The sequence below is a fragment of the Entelurus aequoreus genome, linkage group LG13 (assembly GCF_033978785.1).
Source record: "Entelurus aequoreus isolate RoL-2023_Sb linkage group LG13, RoL_Eaeq_v1.1, whole genome shotgun sequence".
NCBI classification, from domain to species: Eukaryota; Metazoa; Chordata; class Actinopteri; order Syngnathiformes; family Syngnathidae; genus Entelurus; species Entelurus aequoreus.
In genome coordinates this window covers 7339617-7361682 of record NC_084743.1, presented here as the reverse complement: position 1 = coordinate 7361682, position 22066 = coordinate 7339617, and the positions used below count along the sequence as shown (strand labels likewise).

Sequence of the window (22066 nt, the reverse complement as noted above, 5' to 3'; positions counted from 1 at the left end):
GACTCTTTCATGACCCATAAGAGGAAGTCTTCTCCATGACTCTTTCATGACCCATAAGAGGAAGTCTTCTCATGAGTCTTTCATGAACCATAAGAGGAAGTCTTCTCATGAGTCTTTCATGAACCATAAGAGGAAGTCTTCTCCATGAGTCTTCATGAACCATAAGAGGAAGTCTTCTCCATGAGTCTTTCATGAACCATAAGAGGAAGTCTTCTCCATGAGTCTTTCATGAACCATAAGAGGAAGTCTTCTCCATGAGTCTTTCATGAACCATAAGAGGAAGTCTTCTCCATGAGTCTTTCATGACCATAAGAGGAAGTCGTCTCCATGAGTCTTTCATGACCCATAAGAGGAAGTCGTCTCCATGAGTTTTCATGACCCATAAGAGGAAGTCGTCTCCATGAGTCTTTCATGACCCATAAGAGGAAGTCTTCTCCATGAGTCTTTCATGAACCATAAGAGGAAGTCTTCTCCATGAGTCTTTCATGAACCATAAGAGGAAGTCTTCTCCATGAGTCTTTCATGAACCATAAGAGGAAGTCTTCTCCATGAGTCTTTCATGAACCATAAGAGGAAGTCTTCTCCATGAGTCTTTCATGAACCATAAGAGGAAGTCTTCTCCATGAGTCTTTCATGAACCATAAGAGGAAGTCTTCTCCATGAGTCTTTCATGAACCATAAGAGGAAGTCTTCTCCATGAGTCTTTCATGACCCATAAGAGGAAGTCTTCTCCATGAGTCTTTCATGACCATAAGAGGAAGTCTTCTCCATGAGTCTTTCATGAACCATAAGAGGAAGTCTTCTCCATGAGTCTTTCATGAACCATAAGAGGAAGTCTTCTCCATGAGTCTTTCATGAACCATAAGAGGAAGTCTTCTCCATGAGTCTTTCATGAACCATAAGAGGAAGTCTTCTCCATGAGTCTTTCATGAACCATAAGAGGAAGTCTTCTCCATGAGTCTTTCATGACCCATAAGAGGAAGTCGTCTCCATGAGTCTTTCATGACCCATAAGAGGAAGTCGTCTCCATGAGTCTTTTCATGACCCATAAGAGGAAGTCTTCTCCATGAGTCTTTCATGACCCATAAGAGGAAGTCTTCTCCATGAGTCTTTCATGAACCATAAGAGGAAGTCTTCTCCATGAGTCTTTCATGAACCATAAGAGGAAGTCTTCTCCATGAGTCTTTCATGAACCATAAGAGGAAGTCTTCTCCATGAGTCTTTCATGAACCATAAGAGGAAGTCTTCTCCATGAGTCTTTCATGACCCATAAGAGGAAGTCTTCTCCATGAGTCTTTCATGACCCATAAGAGGAAGTCTTCTCCATGAGTCTTTCATGAACCATAAGAGGAAGTCTTCTCCATGAGTCTTTCATGAACCATAAGAGGAAGTCTTCTCCATGAGTCTTTCATGAACCATAAGAGGAAGTCTTCTCCATGAGTCTTTCATGAACCATAAGAGGAAGTCTTCTCCATGAGTCTTTCATGAACCATAAGAGGAAGTCTTCTCCATGAGTCTTTCATGAACCATAAGAGGAAGTCTTCTCCATGAGTCTTTCATGAACCATAAGAGGAAGTCTTCTCCATGAGTCTTTCATGAACCATAAGAGGAAGTCTTCTCCATGAGTCTTTCATGAACCATAAGAGGAAGTCTTCTCCATGACTCTTTCATGAACCATAAGAGGAAGTCTTCTCCATGACTCTTTCATGAACCATAAGAGGAAGTCTTCTCCATGACTCTTTCATGAACCATAAGAGGAAGTCTTCTCCATGAGTCTTTCATGAACCATAAGAGGAAGTCTTCTCCATGAGTCTTTCATGAACCATAAGAGGAAGTCTTCTCCATGAGTCTTTCATGACCCATAAGAGGAAGTCTTCTCCATGAGTCTTTCATGACCCATAAGAGGAAGTCTTCTCCATGAGTCTTTCATGAACCATAAGAGGAAGTCTTCTCCATGAGTCTTTCATGAACCATAAGAGGAAGTCTTCTCCATGAGTCTTTCATGAACCATAAGAGGAAGTCTTCTCCATGAGTCTTTCATGAACCATAAGAGGAAGTCTTCTCCATGAGTCTTTCATGAACCATAAGAGGAAGTTTTCTCCATGAGTCTTTCATGAACCATAAGAGGAAGTCTTCTCCATGAGTCTTTCATGAACCATAAGAGGAAGTCTTCTCCATGAGTCTTTCATGAACCATAAGAGGAAGTCTTCTCCATGACTCTTTCATGAACCATAAGAGGAAGTCTTCTCCATGACTCTTTCATGAACCATAAGAGGAAGTCTTCTCCATGACTCTTTCATGAACCATAAGAGGAAGTCTTCTCCATGAGTCTTTCATGAACCATAAGAGGAAGTCTTCTCCATGAGTCTTTCATGACCATAAGAGGAAGTCTTCTCCATGAGTCTTTCATGACCCATAAGAGGAAGTCTTCTCCATGAGTCTTTCATGAACCATAAGAGGAAGTCTTCTCCATGAGTCTTTCATGAACCATAAGAGGAAGTCTTCTCCATGAGTCTTTCATGAACCATAAGAGGAAGTCTTCTCCATGAGTCTTTCATGACCCATAAGAGGAAGTCTTCTCCATGAGTCTTTCATGACCCATAAGAGGAAGTCTTCTCCATGAGTCTTTCATGAACCATAAGAGGAAGTCTTCTCCATGAGTCTTTCATGAACCATAAGAGGAAGTCTTCTCCATGAGTCTTTCATGAACCATAAGAGGAAGTCTTCTCCATGAGTCTTTCATGAACCATAAGAGGAAGTCTTCTCCATGAGTCTTTCATGAACCATAAGAGGAAGTCTTCTCCATGAGTCTTTCATGAACCATAAGAGGAAGTCTTATCCATGAGTCTTTCATGAACCATAAGAGGAAGTCTTCTCCATGAGTCTTTCATGAACCATAAGAGGAAGTCTTCTCCATGAGTCTTTCATGAACCATAAGAGGAAGTCTTCTCCATGAGTCTTTCATGAACCATAAGAGGAAGTCTTCTCCATGACTCTTTCATGAACCATAAGAGGAAGTCTTCTCCATGACTCTTTCATGAACCATAAGAGGAAGTCTTCTCCATGAGTCTTTCATGAACCATAAGAGGAAGTCTTCTCCATGAGTCTTTCATGAACCATAAGAGGAAGTCTTCTCCATGAGTCTTTCATGACCCATAAGAGGAAGTCTTCTCCATGAGTCTTTCATGACCCATAAGAGGAAGTCTTCTCCATGAGTCTTTCATGAACCATAAGAGGAAGTCTTCTCCATGAGTCTTTCATGAACCATAAGAGGAAGTCTTCTCCATGAGTCTTTCATGACCCATAAGAGGAAGTCTTCTCCATGAGTCTTTCATGAACCATAAGAGGAAGTCTTCTCCATGAGTCTTTCATGAACCATAAGAGGAAGTCTTCTCCATGAGTCTTTCATGAACCATAAGAGGAAGTCTTCTCCATGAGTCTTTCATGAACCATAAGAGGAAGTCTTCTCCATGAGTCTTTCATGAACCATAAGAGGAAGTCTTCTCCATGAGTCTTTCATGAACCATAAGAGGAAGTCTTCTCCATGAGTCTTTCATGAACCATAAGAGGAAGTCTTCTCCATGAGTCTTTCATGAACCATAAGAGGAAGTCTTCTCCATGAGCTCTTTCATGAACCATAAGAGGAAGTCTTCTCCATGACTCTTTCATGAACCATAAGAGGAAGTCTTCTCCATGAGTCTTTCATGAACCATAAGAGGAAGTCTTCTCCATGAGTCTTTCATGAACCATAAGAGGAAGTCTTCTCCATGAGTCTTTCATGACCCATAAGAGGAAGTCTTCTCCATGAGTCTTTCATGACCCATAAGAGGAAGTCTTCTCCATGAGTCTTTCATGACCCATAAGAGGAAGTCTTCTCCATGACTCTTTCATGAACCATAAGAGGAAGTCTTCTCCATGAGTCTTTCATGAACCATAAGAGGAAGTCTTCTCCATGAGTCTTTCATGAACCATAAGAGGAAGTCTTCTCCATGAGTCTTTCATGAACCATAAGAGGAAGTCTTCTCCATGAGTCTTTCATGAACCATAAGAGGAAGTCTTCTCCATGAGTCTTTCATGAACCATAAGAGGAAGTCTTCTCCATGAGTCTTTCATGACCCATAAGAGGAAGTCTTCTCCATGAGTCTTTCATGAACCATAAGAGGAAGTCTTCTCCATGAGTCTTTCATGAACCATAAGAGGAAGTCTTCTCCATGAGTCTTTCATGAACCATAAGAGGAAGTCTTATCCATGAGTCTTTCATGAACCATAAGAGGAAGTCTTCTCCATGAGTCTTTCATGAACCATAAGAGGAAGTCTTCTCCATGAGTCTTTCATGAACCATAAGAGGAAGTCTTCTCCATGAGTCTTTCATGAACCATAAGAGGAAGTCTTCTCCATGACTCTTTCATGAACCATAAGAGGAAGTCTTCTCCATGAGTCTTTCATGAACCATAAGAGGAAGTCTTCTCCATGAGTCTTTCATGAACCATAAGAGGAAGTCTTCTCCATGAGTCTTTCATGAACCATAAGAGGAAGTCTTCTCCATGAGTCTTTCATGAACCATAAGAGGAAGTCTTCTCCATGAGTCTTTCATGAACCATAAGAGGAAGTCTTCTCCATGAGTCTTTCATGAACCATAAGAGGAAGTCTTCTCCATGAGTCTTTCATGAACCATAAGAGGAAGTCTTCTCCATGAGTCTTTCATGAACCATAAGAGGAAGTCTTCTCCATGACTCTTTCATGAACCATAAGAGGAAGTCTTCTCCATGACTCTTTCATGACCCATAAGAGGAAGTCTTCTCCATGAGTCTTTCATGAACCATAAGAGGAAGTCTTCTCCATGACTCTTTCATGAACCATAAGAGGAAGTCTTCTCCATGACTCTTTTATGACCCATAAGAGGAAGTCTTCTCCATGAGTCTTTCATGAACCATAAGAGGAAGTCTTCTCCATGAGTCTTTCATGAACCATAAGAGGAAGTCTTCTCCATGAGTCTTTCATGAACCATAAGAGAAGTCTTCTCCATGAGTCTTTCATGAACCATAAGAGGAAGTCTTCTCCATGAGTCTTTCATGAACCATAAGAGGAAGTCTTCTCCATGACTCTTTCATGACCCATAAGAGGAAGTCTTCTCCATGACTCTTTCATGACCCATAAGAGGAAGTCTTCTCCATGAGTCTTTCATGAACCATAAGAGGAAGTCTTCTCCATGAGTCTTTCATGAACCATAAGAGGATGTCTTCTCCATGAGTCTTTCATGAACCATAAGAGGAAGTCTTCTCCATGAGTCTTTCATGAACCATAAGAGGAAGTCTTCTCCATGAGTCTTTCATGAACCATAAGAGGAAGTCTTCTCCATGAGTCTTTCATGAACCATAAGAGGAAGTCTTCTCCATGAGTCTTTCATGACCCATAAGAGGAAGTCGTCTCCATGAGTCTTTCATGACCCATAAGAGGAAGTCGTCTCCATGAGTTTTTCATGACCCATAAGAGGAAGTCGTCTCCATGAGTCTTTCATGACCCATAAGAGGAAGTCTTCTCCATGAGTCTTTCATGAACCATAAGAGGAAGTCTTCTCCATGAGTCTTTCATGAACCATAAGAGGAAGTCTTCTCCATGAGTCTTTCATGAACCATAAGAGGAAGTCTTCTCCATGAGTCTTTCATGAACCATAAGAGGAAGTCTTCTCCATGAGTCTTTCATGAACCATAAGAGGAAGTCTTCTCCATGAGTCTTTCATGAACCATAAGAGGAAGTCTTCTCCATGAGTCTTTCATGAACCATAAGAGGAAGTCTTCTCCATGAGTCTTTCATGAACCATAAGAGGAAGTCTTCTCCATGAGTCTTTCATGAACCATAAGAGGAAGTCTTCTCCATGAGTCTTTCATGAACCATAAGAGGAAGTCTTCTCCATGAGTCTTTCATGAACCATAAGAGGAAGTCTTCTCCATGAGTCTTTCATGAACCATAAGAGGAAGTCTTCTCCATGACTCTTTCATGAACCATAAGAGGAAGTCTTCTCCATGACTCTTTCATGAACCATAAGAGGAAGTCTTCTCCATGACTCTTTCATGAACCATAAGAGGAAGTCTTCTCCATGAGTCTTTCATGAACCATAAGAGGAAGTCTTCTCCATGAGTCTTTCATGAACCATAAGAGGAAGTCTTCTCCATGAGTCTTTCATGACCCATAAGAGGAAGTCTTCTCCATGAGTCTTTCATGACCCATAAGAGGAAGTCTTCTCCATGAGTCTTTCATGAACCATAAGAGGAAGTCTTCTCCATGAGTCTTTCATGAACCATAAGAGGAAGTCTTCTCCATGAGTCTTTCATGAACCATAAGAGGAAGTCTTCTCCATGAGTCTTTCATGACCCATAAGAGGAAGTCTTCTCCATGAGTCTTTCATGAACCATAAGAGGAAGTCTTCTCCATGAGTCTTTCATGAACCATAAGAGGAAGTCTTCTCCATGAGTCTTTCATGAACCATAAGAGGAAGTCTTCTCCATGAGTCTTTCATGAACCATAAGAGGAAGTCTTCTCCATGAGTCTTTCATGAACCATAAGAGGAAGTCTTCTCCATGAGTCTTTCATGAACCATAAGAGGAAGTCTTCTCCATGAGTCTTTCATGAACCATAAGAGGAAGTCTTATCCATGAGTCTTTCATGAACCATAAGAGGAAGTCTTCTCCATGAGTCTTTCATCAACCATAAGAGGAAGTCTTCTCCATGAGTCTTTCATGAACCATAAGAGGAAGTGTTCTCCATGAGTCTTTCATGAACCATAAGAGGAAGTCTTCTCCATGACTCTTTCATGAACCATAAGAGGAAGTCTTCTCCATGACTCTTTCATGAACCATAAGAGGAAGTCTTCTCCATGAGTCTTTCATGAACCATAAGAGGAAGTCTTCTCCATGAGTCTTTCATGAACCATAAGAGGAAGTCTTCTCCATGAGTCTTTCATGACCCATAAGAGGAAGTCTTCTCCATGAGTCTTTCATGACCCATAAGAGGAAGTCTTCTCCATGAGTCTTTCATGAACCATAAGAGGAAGTCTTCTCCATGAGTCTTTCATGAACCATAAGAGGAAGTCTTCTCCATGAGTCTTTCATGAACCATAAGAGGAAGTCTTCTCCATGAGTCTTTCATGACCCATAAGAGGAAGTCTTCTCCATGAGTCTTTCATGAACCATAAGAGGAAGTCTTCTCCATGAGTCTTTCATGAACCATAAGAGGAAGTCTTCTCCATGAGTCTTTCATGAACCATAAGAGGAAGTCTTCTCCATGAGTCTTTCATGAACCATAAGAGGAAGTCTTCTCCATGAGTCTTTCATGAACCATAAGAGGAAGTCTTCTCCATGAGTCTTTCATGAACCATAAGAGGAAGTCTTCTCCATGAGTCTTTCATGAACCATAAGAGGAAGTCTTCTCATTGAGTCTTTCATGAACCATAAGAGGAAGTCTTCTCCATGAGTCTTTCATGAACCATAAGAGGAAGTCTTCTCCATGAGTCTTTCATGAACCATAAGAGGAAGTCTTCTCCATGACTCTTTCATGAACCATAAGAGGAAGTCTTCTCCATGAGTCTTTCATGAACCATAAGAGGAAGTCTTCTCCATGAGTCTTTCATGAACCATAAGAGGAAGTCTTCTCCATGAGTCTTTCATGAACCATAAGAGGAAGTCTTCTCCATGAGTCTTTCATGAACCATAAGAGGAAGTCTTCTCCATGAGTCTTTCATGAACCATAAGAGGAAGTCTTCTCCATGAGTCTTTCATGACCCATAAGAGGAAGTCGTCTCCATGAGTCTTTCATGACCCATAAGAGGAAGTCGTCTCCATGAGTTTTTCATGACCCATAAGAGGAAGTCGTCTCCATGAGTCTTTCATGACCCATAAGAGGAAGTCTTCTCCATGAGTCTTTCATGAACCATAAGAGGAAGTCTTCTCCATGAGTCTTTCATGAACCATAAGAGGAAGTCTTCTCCATGAGTCTTTCATGAACCATAAGAGGAAGTCTTCTCCATGAGTCTTTCATGAACCATAAGAGGAAGTCTTCTCCATGAGTCTTTCATGAACCATAAGAGGAAGTCTTCTCCATGAGTCTTTCATGAACCATAAGAGGAAGTCTTCTCCATGAGTCTTTCATGAACCATAAGAGGAAGTCTTCTCCATGAGTCTTTCATGAACCATAAGAGGAAGTCTTCTCCATGAGTCTTTCATGAACCATAAGAGGAAGTCTTCTCCATGAGTCTTTCATGAACCATAAGAGGAAGTCTTCTCCATGAGTCTTTCATGAACCATAAGAGGAAGTCTTCTCCATGAGTCTTTCATGAACCATAAGAGGAAGTCTTCTCCATGAGTCTTTCATGAACCATAAGAGGAAGTCTTCTCCATGAGTCTTTCATGAACCATAAGAGGAAGTCTTCTCCATGACTCTTTCATGAACCATAAGAGGAAGTCTTCTCCATGACTCTTTCATGAACCATAAGAGGAAGTCTTCTCCATGACTCTTTCATGAACCATAAGAGGAAGTCTTCTCCATGAGTCTTTCATGAACCATAAGAGGAAGTCTTCTCCATGAGTCTTTCATGAACCATAAGAGGAAGTCTTCTCCATGAGTCTTTCATGACCCATAAGAGGAAGTCTTCTCCATGAGTCTTTCATGACCCATAAGAGGAAGTCTTCTCCATGAGTCTTTCATGAACCATAAGAGGAAGTCTTCTCCATGAGTCTTTCATGAACCATAAGAGGAAGTCTTCTCCATGAGTCTTTCATGAACCATAAGAGGAAGTCTTCTCCATGAGTCTTTCATGACCCATAAGAGGAAGTCTTCTCCATGAGTCTTTCATGAACCATAAGAGGAAGTCTTCTCCATGAGTCTTTCATGAACCATAAGAGGAAGTCTTCTCCATGAGTCTTTCATGAACCATAAGAGGAAGTCTTCTCCATGAGTCTTTCATGAACCATAAGAGGAAGTCTTCTCCATGAGTCTTTCATGAACCATAAGAGGAAGTCTTCTCCATGAGTCTTTCATGAACCATAAGAGGAAGTCTTCTCCATGAGTCTTTCATGAACCATAAGAGGAAGTCTTATCCATGAGTCTTTCATGAACCATAAGAGGAAGTCTTCTCCATGAGTCTTTCATGAACCATAAGAGGAAGTCTTCTCCATGAGTCTTTCATGAACCATAAGAGGAAGTCTTCTCCATGAGTCTTTCATGAACCATAAGAGGAAGTCTTCTCCATGACTCTTTCATGAACCATAAGAGGAAGTCTTCTCCATGACTCTTTCATGAACCATAAGAGGAAGTCTTCTCCATGAGTCTTTCATGAACCATAAGAGGAAGTCTTCTCCATGAGTCTTTCATGAACCATAAGAGGAAGTCTTCTCCATGAGTCTTTCATGACCCATAAGAGGAAGTCTTCTCCATGAGTCTTTCATGACCCATAAGAGGAAGTCTTCTCCATGAGTCTTTCATGAACCATAAGAGGAAGTCTTCTCCATGAGTCTTTCATGAACCATAAGAGGAAGTTTTCTCCATGAGTCTTTCATGAACCATAAGAGGAAGTCTTCTCCATGAGTCTTTCATGACCCATAAGAGGAAGTCTTCTCCATGAGTCTTTCATGAACCATAAGAGGAAGTCTTCTCCATGAGTCTTTCATGAACCATAAGAGGAAGTCTTCTCCATGAGTCTTTCATGAACCATAAGAGGAAGTCTTCTCCATGAGTCTTTCATGAACCATAAGAGGAAGTCTTCTCCATGAGTCTTTCATGAACCATAAGAGGAAGTCTTCTCCATGAGTCTTTCATGAACCATAAGAGGAAGTCTTCTCCATGAGTCTTTCATGAACCATAAGAGGAAGTCTTCTCCATGAGTCTTTCATGAACCATAAGAGGAAGTCTTCTCCATGAGTCTTTCATGAACCATAAGAGGAAGTCTTCTCCATGACTCTTTCATGAACCATAAGAGGAAGTCTTCTCCATGAGTCTTTCATGAACCATAAGAGGAAGTCTTCTCCATGACTCTTTCATGAACCATAAGAGGAAGTCTTCTCCATGAGTCTTTCATGAACCATAAGAGGAAGTCTTCTCCATGAGTCTTTCATGAACCATAAGAGGAAGTCTTCTCCATGAGTCTTTCATGACCCATAAGAGGAAGTCTTCTCCATGAGTCTTTCATGACCCATAAGAGGAAGTCTTCTCCATGAGTCTTTCATGACCCATAAGAGGAAGTCTTCTCCATGACTCTTTCATGACCCATAAGAGGAAGTCTTCTCCATGACTCTTTCATGAACCATAAGAGGAAGTCTTCTCCATGAGTCTTTCATGAACCATAAGAGGAAGTCTTCTCCATGAGTCTTTCATGAACCATTAGAGGAAGTCTTCTCCATGAGTCTTTCATGAACCATAAGAGGAAGTCTTCTCCATGAGTCTTTCATGAACCATAAGAGGAAGTCTTCTCCATGAGTCTTTCATGAACCATAAGAGGAAGTCTTCTCCATGAGTCTTTCATGAACCATAAGAGGAAGTCTTCTCCATGAGTCTTTCATGAACCATAAGAGGAAGTCTTCTCCATGAGTCTTTCATGACCCATAAGAGGAAGTCTTCTCCATGAGTCTTTCATGAACCATAAGAGGAAGTCTTCTCCATGAGTCTTTCATGAACCATAAGAGGAAGTCTTCTCCATGAGTCTTTCATGAACCATAAGAGGAAGTCTTCTCCATGGCAAATCTCATTCAAATTCTGCCCTCAAAATTTGCTTGGCGTTGTCGTCATGAGCTGCTTGTCCACTTTTTGTGTTTGCTCTCTCATTCTGACACTTTGTGTACATCTTTGTATGATACAACATCTTTACCAATCATCAACATGTCATGTATCATTGAAGAAATACATACTATTTTCATTTTATAACTGAATTAAAAGATGTATCGTGTAATTAAATGTGTTATATTAATTGTATTGTATAATTGAATAAAACATGTGATATAAATGATGTAATTTATTAAAACATCTTATGTTATTTTTTAAATTTAATAAAAATATGTCCTATTAATTGTACAATTTAAAAAAAAAAACATGCATGTTATGTTTATTGTATACTCTAATAAATGATCCAAATGTATTTATGTACCTTAATAAAAACATGCATGTAGAATTAAAAGGTTCTATTAGTTGTATGGTGTAATAAAAAAGGTCATATTGGAATAAAACACATTATATATAATGTAAAAAATGAAAACACGCATGTTAGATAAAGTGTTAAAGATGTATAAAAAGCCTGCTAATTTAAGGGTGTAAAAACATGACATGTTAACATTCAAATGTTTTCATTTTAAAGTGTGGTGTTTTATGGGTGTGTCTCTGCTGGAAGTCAACTGGGATAGACTCCAACTGAGGCACTAGAAAGAATTATAATATTATGATAAATATAATAACATTTTATTCCAAGTCATGTTTTCTTTTCCAGGGGGATCCATTAAGTCCACCTTCTCTAGTCCACCTGTCAGGTGAGTCCAAAGAATGTTTCTGCCAATGGATCCAAATAACCAGAGCTGAAGTGCAAACAGTGCACGGTCCTATAAGTGGGCGTGTCCTTCCATTTGCACAGGCCGCCATGTTTAAGTCACCATGGAGACACTCATTTCCTGTGCTGTTTTGTTGTGAAACCATATATATATAGACTGATTGATTGATTGAGACTTTTATTAGTAGTTTGCACAGTGAAGTACATATTCTGTACAATTGACCACTAAATGGTAACACCCGATTAAGGTTTTCAACTTGTTTAAGTCGGGGTCCAGACAGTAATGTATAACATATACTGTATATACAGTGATATATTCAATATATATATATATATATATAATACATACAGTAATATATACCATACATACAGTAATATATACACCATATATATACAGTAATATATACTATATATATATATATATATATATATATATATATATATATATATATATATATATATATATACAATCCATATATAGTAATATATACCATATATACATTAATATATACCATATCTAATATACAGTAATGTATACAATATATACACAGTAATATATACAATACATATATATACAGTATAATATACCATATATATGCAGTAATATATAAAATATTTTTACAGTAATATATAACATTGCAAATTCTTCTTTGAGTGCAACAAGAAAAGAGTTTAATGAATTTGACATTCGAATCCAATTTTTCTAAAAGTGTTCTTAGAGTGCAATAAGTAATGTATGTTACAATATGAGTGAGGACCTTTATTTTGAAAAGTATCAAAACATATTAGTATCAGGACAACTCGAATTGTTGTTTTGATCAAATATATATTAAATATGTTGTTATAATAGAAAATATATTGAAGTATATTTTTATTGACTGTCAGGATCTCATATTTTGCCAAACTACTACGGGATGAGACGTCCCTTCATGTCAGACGCAGACTTGAGTCCATCCACCAAGCAGTTCTCCGAGCCAGGCTACCAGTCCTGGAGCTTCATGGACAGCTACTACCCCGACACCTTCAACGATCAGCGCACCTTCTCCACCTCTGGAGGATCCTTCCTGCCTTCTTCACTGATGCCTCCCTTGGCTGGAGAGTCCTCCCACTTCTACCTGGTACCGGTCCCAGCGTGTGTGTGGAAACACACCTCCATGTTGACCTGACTTTCTTGCCCTCAGAGAGACTCGTGGGAGCAGTCGGATCCTGAGGCGGTTCCTCCAGCAGAGGCTCTGTGTCCAGACAACATCAGCGTTCCAGAAGTTCAGACGTCCTCTGTGGTCCCGGGGTCCTACACGCTGCACCCCCTGGAGGACAACCACTACCACCTTCTAACCTCCAGCAGCTCCTACATGGCGGACGGCGTGGGCTCCAAGATGGCCACAGAGGAGGCCGACGCTTCCTGGGACAAGCAAGATGAAAGCTCCTGGTCGTCCTATGAACTCAGAAGAGCTTACTGAGTGCTTGGAGACCACACTTTGAAGACCATTCTTGTTTTCACCATCCAGAAGAAGAACATCCCTCTCAGTCTCCTCCTCTAGGAAGATCCAAATATTTAACAAGTCTTTTTTCACCATCCAGAAGAAGAACATCCCTCTCAGTCTCCTCCTCTAGGAAGATCCAAATATTTAACAAGTCTTTTTTCACCATCCAGAAGAAGAACATCCCTCTCAGTCTCCTCCTCTAGGAAGATCCAAATATTTAACAAGTCTTTTTTCACCATCCAGAAGAAGAACATCCCTCTCAGTCTCCTCCTTAAGGAAGATCCAAATATTTAACAAGTCTTATAGGCTGATGATACTGTAGATGTTGTAAACATGCTAGATGTTTCTTCAACCAATAAATCCTTTTGAGAACATCAATCCCACCTGCTGCACATTGTCCATGCACCATGTTTACTCTTTGCTACTTAGGACACCAAAACATCATAAATATGTATTTCATTGATATACTAGTCAATACCATCACTAGTCAATACCATCACTAGTCTCTACCATCACTAGTCTCTACCATCACTAGTCACTCCATCACTAGTCACTCCATCACTAGTCACTACCATCACTAGTCACTCCATCACTAGTCACTACCATCACTAGTCACTACCATCACTAGTCACTCCATCACTAGTCACTCCATCACTAGTCACTACCATCACTAGTCATTACATCACAAACATCTTCTTATCACTAGTCACTTGTTTATCTTTAATGATGATGATGATGATTTGTGGGCCAGCAGAGAAGGTCTTGCTGAACACCACTGACTTGGAATCTAATCAAGTGAGGCAATGTGGGGGGAGCCAATGTGGGGGGAGCCAATGTGGGGGCAGGCAATGTGGGGGGAGCCAATGTGGGGGGAGCAACGTGGGGGCAGGCAATGTGGGGGGAGGCAATGTGGGGGGAGGGGTGCAGTTGAAAATCTGCTTGATAATTCAAATGATGACGTCAAGTTCTTCAGTTGGTCAGCAGGGGGTGACATTGTAGTTACTTTATTGGTCAGCAACATTGCAGCAGTTCTTTTATTGGTCAGCAGGGGGCGACATTGCAGTTATTTTATGGGTCAGCAGGGGGCGACATTGCAGTTATTTTATTGGTCAGCAGGGGGCAACATTGCAGTTATTTTATTGGTCAGCAGGGGGCGACATTGCAGTTCTTTTATTGGTCAGCAGGGGGAAACATTGCAGTTATTTTATTGGTCAGCAGGGGGCGACATTGCAGTTATTTTATTGGTCAGCAGGGGGCAACATTGCAGCAGTTCTTTTTTTGGTCAGCAGGGGGCAACATTGCAGTTCTTTTATTGGTCAGCAGGGGTAGACAATGCAGTTCTTTTATTGATCAGCAGGGGGAGACAATGCAGTTCTTTTATTGGTCAGCAGGGGGAGACAATGCAGTTCTTTTATTGGTCAGCAGGGGGAGACAATGCAGTTCTTTTATTGGTCAGCAGGGGGCAACATTGCAGTTCTTTTACTGCTCAGCAAGGGGCAACATTGCAGTTCTTTTATTGGTCAGCAGGGGGCGACATTGCAGTTATTTTATTGGTCAGCAGGGGGCGACATTGCAGTTCTTTTATTGGTCAGCAGGGGGCGACATCGCAGTTCTTTTTTATTGGTCAGCAGGGCGCGAAATTGCAGTTCTTTTATTGGTCAGCAGGGGGCGACATTGCAGTTATTTTATTGGTCAGCAGGGGGCGACATTGCAGTTATTTTATTGGTCAGCAGGGGGCGACATTGCATTGCTGCTGCAGAGAGGTCGATCATGAGGTAAAGAAAATGAGAAAAAGAACTCCAAGAGTTAAGAAAAGAAATGACGACTATTCGTCACGTGCACTCACAAAAAAGCCATAATACATTTGAATTTTGCTAAAGTGTATCAACAAAATGTATCAAAGAACACAAAGACATAAAAGCATAACAACGCATTATATTTGATGAAGATAAAAATGTAAAAAAATATATTATAATAGATGAAGAAGATGAAAATATAAAGAAAATAAATAAAAAATATGAAGATGATATAAAAAATGAATGATACAAGATAAAGAAGTTTTAAAGAACATACAGAAAATGCATAATAAACAATGAAGAAGTTAAACAATATAAAAATATGTTATGATAGACAGAGATGACAAAATCAAATCAATCATAATAAATAAAGATTTCAAAAATGTAAGGAATTCACATAAAAAGTAATCAAATGTGAAGACACTTTTCATAAGAACACGTTAAAATACAGTTTAAAGAGATCAATCACAAATAAATTGTCTTAATGTGATTAAAAAGATAGAGAATATTAAGTGTTTTATTTGACTACTATTAGTGGCAATATTATCAATAATGTAATAATAATACAAAGAAGAAGAATGTAGTCTTGTATGAAAAATGAAGTTCAACAGTCTTTTCAACAAATACAAACATTAAAATACTTATGTTGACTGCTTAAGTGGAGATTATTGACGAGTATTATCAATCATTTGTCTTGCACTCAACTTGTCTTAATGTCTTCATATTTCTTTGAACAAAGACAATTAATGGCTTCATATTTCTTTGGACAAAGACAATTAATGGCTTCATATTTCTTTGGACAAAGACAATTAATGTCTTATAAATAATGATAAATGGGTTATACTTGTACAGCTAGAGTATTTCTACATTCACCCATTCACACACACATTCACACACTGATGGCGGGAGCTGCCATGCAAGGCGCTAACCAGCAGCCATCAGGAGCAAGGGTGAAGTGTCTTGCCCAAGGACACAACGGACGTGACTAGGATGGTAGAAGGTGGGGATTGAACCCCAGTAACCAGCAACACTCCCATTGCTGGAACGGCCACTCTACCAACTTCGCCACGCCGTCCCTCATATTTCTTTGAACAAAGACATTCAATGTCTTCATATTTCTTTGAACAAAGACAATTAATGTCATCATATTTCTTTGGACAGAAACAATTAATGTCTTCATATTTCTTTGGACAAAGACAATTAATGTCTTCATATTTCTTTGAACAAAGACAATTAATGTAATCATATTTCTTTGGACAAAGACAATTAATGTCTTCATATTTCTTTGAACAAAGACAATTAATGTCTTCATATTTCTTTGGACAAAGACAATTAATGTCTTCATATTTCTTTGGACAAAGACAATTAATGTCTTCATATTTATTTGAACAAAGACAATTAATGTCATCATATTTTTTTGGACAAAAGCAATTAATGTCATCATCTTTCTTTGACAAAAACAATTAATGTAATCATATTTATTTGGACAGAAACAATTAATGTCATCATATTTCTTTGAACAAAGGCAATTAATGTCATCATATTTCTTTGGACAAGACAATTAATGTCTTCATATTTCTTTGGACAAAGACAATTAATGTCTTCATATTTCTTTGGACAAAGACAATTAATGTAATCATATTTATTTGGACAAAAGCAATTAATGTCTTCATATTTCTTTGGACAAAGACAATTAATGTCTTCATATTTATTTGAACAAAGACAATTAATGTCATCATATTTTTTTGGACAAAAGCAATTAATGTCATCATATTTCTTTGACAAAAACAATTAATGTAATCATATTTATTTGGACAGAAACAATTAATATCTTCATATTTCTTTGAACAAAGGCAATTAATGTCATCATATTTCTTTAGACAGAAACAATTAATGTAATCATGTTTCTTTGAACAAAGACAATTAATGTATTCATATTTCTTTGAACAAAGACAATTAATATCTTCATATTTCTTTGGACAAAGACAATTAATGTCTTCATATTTCTTTGAACAAAGACAATTAATGTCTTCATATTTCTTTGGACAAAGACAATTAATGTCTTCATATTTCTTTGGACAAAGACAATTAATGTAATCATATTTCTTTGAAAGAAGACAATTAATGTCATCATATTTCTTTGGACAGAAACAATTAATGTAATCATATTTCTTTGGACAAAAGCAATTAATGTCTTCATATTTCTTTGGACAAAGACAATTAATGTCTTCATATTTATTTAAACAAAGACAATTAATGTCATCATATTTTTTTGGACAAAAGCAATTAATGTCATCATATTTCTTTGACAAAAACAATTAATGTAATCATATTTATTTGGACAGAAACAATTAATGTCATCATATTTCTTTGAACAAAGGCAATTAATGTCATCATATTTCTTTGGACAGAAACAATTAATGTAATCATGTTTCTTTGAACAAAGACAATTAATGTCTTCATGTTTCTTTGAACAAAGACAATTAATGTCTTCATATTTCTTTGGACAAAGACAATTAATGTCTTCATATTTCTTTGAACAAAGACAATTAATGTCTTCATATTTCTTTGAACAAAGACAATTAAAGTAATCATATTTCTTTGGACAAAGACAATTAATGTCTTCATATTTCTTTGAACAAAGACAATTAATGTCTTCATATTTCTTTGGACAAAGACAATTAATGTAATCATGTTTCTTTGGACAAAGACAATTAATGTCTTCATATTTCTTTGAACAAAGACAATTAATGTCTTCATATTTCTTTGTACAAAGACAATTAATGTAATCATATTTATTTGGACAAAAGCAATTAATGTCATCATATTTCTTTGGACAGAAACAATTAATGTAATCATATTTCTTTGGACAAAAGCAATTAATGTCTTCATATTTCTTTGGACAAAGACAATTAATGTCTTCATATTTATTTGAACAAAGACAATTAATGTCTTCATATTTCTTTGGACAAGACAATTAATGTCTTCATATTTCTTTGGACAAGACAATTAATGTCTTCATATTTCTTTGAACAAAGACAATTAATGACACCATATTTCTTTGGACAGAAACAATTAATGTCTTCATATTTCTTTGGACAAAGACAATTAATGTCTTCATATTTCTTTGAACAAAGACAATTAATGTCTTCATATTTGTTTGAACAAAGACAATTGATGTCTTCATATTTCTTTGAACAAAGACAATTAATGTCTTCATATTTCTTTGAACAAAGACAATTAATGTCTTCATATTTCTTTGGACAAAGACAATTAATGTCTTCATATTTCTTTGAACAAAGACAATTAATGTCTTCATATTTCTTTGAACAAAGACAATTAATGTCTTCATATTTCTTTGGACAAGACAATTAATGTCTTCATATTTCTTTGAACAGAAACAATTAATGTAATCATATTTCTTTGAACAAAGACAATTAATGTCTTCATATTTCGTTGGACAAGACAATTAATGTCTTCATATTTCTTTGGACAAAGACAATTAATGTCTTCATATTTCTTTGGACAGAAACAATTAATGTAATCATATTTCTTTGGACAAAAGCAATTAATGTCTTCATATTTCTTTGGACGAAGACAATTAATGTATTCATATTTCTTTGAACAAAGACAATAATGTCATCATATTTTTTTGGACAAAAGCAATTAATGTCATCATATTTCTTTGACAAAAACAATTAATGTAATCATATTTATTTGGACAGAAACAATTAATGTCATCATATTTCTTTGAACAAAGGCAATTAATGTCATCATATTTCTTTGGACAGAAACAATTAATGTAATCATGTTTCTTTGAACAAAGACAATTAATGTATTCATATTTCTTTGAACAAAGACAATTAATGTCTTCATATTTCTTTGGACAAGACAATTAATGTCTTCATATTTCTTTGAACAAAGACAATTAATGTCTTCATATTTCTTTGAACAGAAACAATTAATGTAATCATATTTCTTTGAACAAAGACAATTAATGTCTTCATATTTCGTTGGACAAGACAATTAATGTCTTCATATTTCTTTGGACAAGACAATTAATGTCTTCATATTTCTTTGAACAAAGACAATTAATGTCTTCATATTTCTTTGGACAAAGACAATTAATGTCTTCATATTTCTTTGAACAAAGACAATTAATGTCTTCATATTTCTTTGAACAAAGACAATTAATGTCTTCATATTTCTTTGGACAAGACAATTAATGTCTTCATATTTCTTTGAACAAGACAATTAATGTCTTCATATTTCTTTGAACAAAGACAATTAATGTCTTCATATTTCTTTGGACAAGACAATTAATGTCATCATATTTCTTTGACTAAAGATAATTAATGTCTTCATATTTCCTGGAGAGCAATTAATGTCATCATATTTGACATTGAGAAGTGTCTGAACGGTGAAAAAGAAGAACTTTGAAGAGTTTTCGGCTGAAAAGTTGTTGAAGTGGAAGGCCTCAACTTCCAAGATGGCCGCTGCATTGGCCACGCCCACTCCAGTCCCAATTTCCTCGGCTTTTGTCACTAATCAAAAGTGAGAAGTGCGTGAAAGTGCATATTTGAGCAGTGCACAGCAGGTCCAGTTGAGGTTCCGAGCCAAAGAGTGCAAGTGCACCCAAAGTGCAACTTTGCTGCGCAGATCAGAGAGGGGCTGCACTGACGTCATATCGCAAAAGGAGGCTAAAATGAATAAAAGTGGCTTTTAAGCGGCATGAAAATGTGCGCATGTGCCGTGATGCGTTCAAGTCAAGTGTGTATTTGGCTGTAAAGTGCAGATATTTGCTGAAAAGAGCCCAAAACGTGCTTGCTTCTGAATATTCAAATCGAAAGTAACGCGCAATCGATTCATTGTCAAATCATTGAGTTCTTGGCCTTTTAAAAAGTCGGCAGGCAGCAAGAAAAGCTCAAAGTTGAATCTTCTCAGCTTTTGTACAATATTCTTGCATGCTCTCCACTCCCACGCGGGCACACTGCGCGCTTTTTCACGCACTTTTGCAGACTTTTGCTGTTTGCGCACAAGAGGACGTTGAGGAGGTCTTCATCAACTCTTCATCATCGTCATCCTCGGCGCCCTCATGGCTGGTGAGTTTTTCTTCTGATGCACACAAACTTACATGTTAGTTGTGTGCCAAGCAAATATTCATCATATTAGTTATGTGCCAAGCAAATACTCATCATGTTAATTATGTGCCAAGCAAATATTCATCATATTAGTTATGTGCCAAGCAAATATTCATCATATTAATTATGTGCCAAGCAAATACTCATCATGTTAGTTGTGTGCCAAGCAAATATTCATCATATTAGTTATGTGCCAAGCAAATATTCATCATATTAATTATGTGCCAAGCAAATACTCATCATGTTAATTATGTGCCAAGCAAATATTCATCATATTAGTTATGTGCCAAGCAAATATTCATCATATTAATTATGTGCCAAGCAAATACTCATCATGTTAGTTGTGTGCCAAGCAAATATTCATCATATTAGTTATGTGCCAAGCAAATATTCATCATGTTAGTTATGTGCCAAGCAAATATTCATGATATTAGTTGTGTGCCAAGCAAATATTCATCATATTAGTTATGTGCCAAGCAAATATTCATCATATTAGTTATGTGCCAAGCAAATATTCATCATATTAGTTATGTGCCAAGCAAATATTCATCATATTAGTTGTGTGCCAAGCAAATATTCATCATTTTAGTTGTGTGCCAAGCAAATATTCATCATATTAGTTATGTGCCAAGCAAATATTCATCATATTAATTATGTGCCAAGCAAATATTCATCATATTAGTTATGTGCCAAGCAAATATTCATCATATTAATTATGTGCCAAGCAAATATTCATCATTTTAGTTGTGTGCCAAGCAAATATTCATGATATTAATTATGTGCCAAGCAAATATTCATCATGTTAGTTATGTGCCAAGCAAATATTCATCATATTAGTTATGTGCCAAGCAAATATTCATGATATTAGTTGTGTGCCAAGCAAATATTCATCATTTTAGTTGTGTGCCAAGCAAATATTCATGATATTAATTATGTGCCAAGCAAATATTCATCATGTTAGTTATGTGCCAAGCAAATATTCATCAACATTTTCTGTTCATTCCAAAGTATTGTCCTTTATTGCAAAAACATCCTCTTGATTGAAAGTTATTCCCAATCAAATCCTTCTCTTGATGAGCTCCTTTACAAAGAAAGTATTATATTTATTTAAGGTGTTCGCTTTATTGCTAAATGTCCTCTGTAGTCAAAAAGATATCATTTTTATTCGAAAAAATATCCTCTGTATTCAAAGTTAACCTTTTATTCAAAGTTATTCCCTTTATTCAAAGTTATTCCCTTTATTGACAATTCCTCTTCAGTTGCACTTCCGAAGAAGAATACATCAATTCAATTTATTTGCATTTGCACACGCGTGGGATTGGATATCTTACACTTACACTAACATTATTCAAACACAAACCAAGTATTGAAGTATTGCTACATGTGTAATGAAGTATTGCTACATGTGTAATGAAGTATTGCTACATGTGTAATGAAGTATTGCTACATGTGTAATGAAGTATTGCTACATGTGTAATGAAGTATTACTACATGTGTAATGAAGTATTGCTACATGTGTAATGAAGTATTGTGTAATGAAGTATTGTGTAATTAAGTATTACTACATGTGTAATGAAGTATTGCTACATGTGTAATGAAGTATTGCTACATGTGTAATGAAGTATTGTGTAATGAAGTATTGTGTAATGAAGTATTGCTACATGTGTAATGAAGTATTGTGTAATGAAGTATTGCTACATGTGTAATGAAGTATTGCTACATGTGTAATGAAGTATTGCTACATGTGTAATGAAGTATTGCTACATGTGTAATGAAGTATTGCTACATGTGTAATGAAGTATTGTGTAATGAAGTATTGTGTAATGAAGTATTGCTACATGTGTAATGAAGTATTGTGTAATGAAGTATTGCTACATGTGTAATGAAGTATTGCTACATGTGTAATGAAGTATTGCTACATGTGTAATGAAGTATTGCTACATGTGTAATGAAGTATTGCTACATGTGTAATGAAGTATTGTGTAATGAAGTATTGTGTAATGAAGTATTGCTACATGTGTAATGAAGTATTGATATCCATCCATCCATCCATTTTCTACCGCTTATTCCCTTTGGGGTCGCTGGAGCCTATCTCAGCTACAATCGGGCGGAAGGCAGTGT

The 22066-nt window shown here is 37.0% G+C and overlaps 2 protein-coding genes across 3 annotated transcripts in view; both read left to right on the top strand.

Annotated features, from left to right (window-relative positions):
• LOC133663734 (POU class 2 homeobox associating-factor 2-like) overlaps positions 1–13273 on the top strand; it is a 40593-nt gene extending 27320 nt beyond the window's left edge. For both annotated transcript variants that reach the window (XM_062068425.1, XM_062068426.1), the window contains exons 3-5: positions 11468–11507; positions 12410–12642; positions 12706–13273. In XM_062068425.1, the coding sequence (XP_061924409.1) occupies positions 11468–11507; positions 12410–12642; positions 12706–12984 (552 nt within the window). In that variant the 3' untranslated portion in view covers positions 12985–13273. The remainder of the gene's footprint in view (positions 1–11467; positions 11508–12409; positions 12643–12705) is intronic.
• A 6317-nt stretch (positions 13274–19590) lies between these two features.
• LOC133663733 (POU class 2 homeobox associating factor 3-like) overlaps positions 19591–22066 on the top strand; it is an 18735-nt gene continuing 16259 nt past the window's right edge. Inside the window, exon 1 of the mRNA XM_062068423.1 lies at positions 19591–19906. Coding sequence (XP_061924407.1) covers positions 19900–19906 — 7 coding nt within the window. The 5' untranslated portion in view covers positions 19591–19899. The remainder of the gene's footprint in view (positions 19907–22066) is intronic.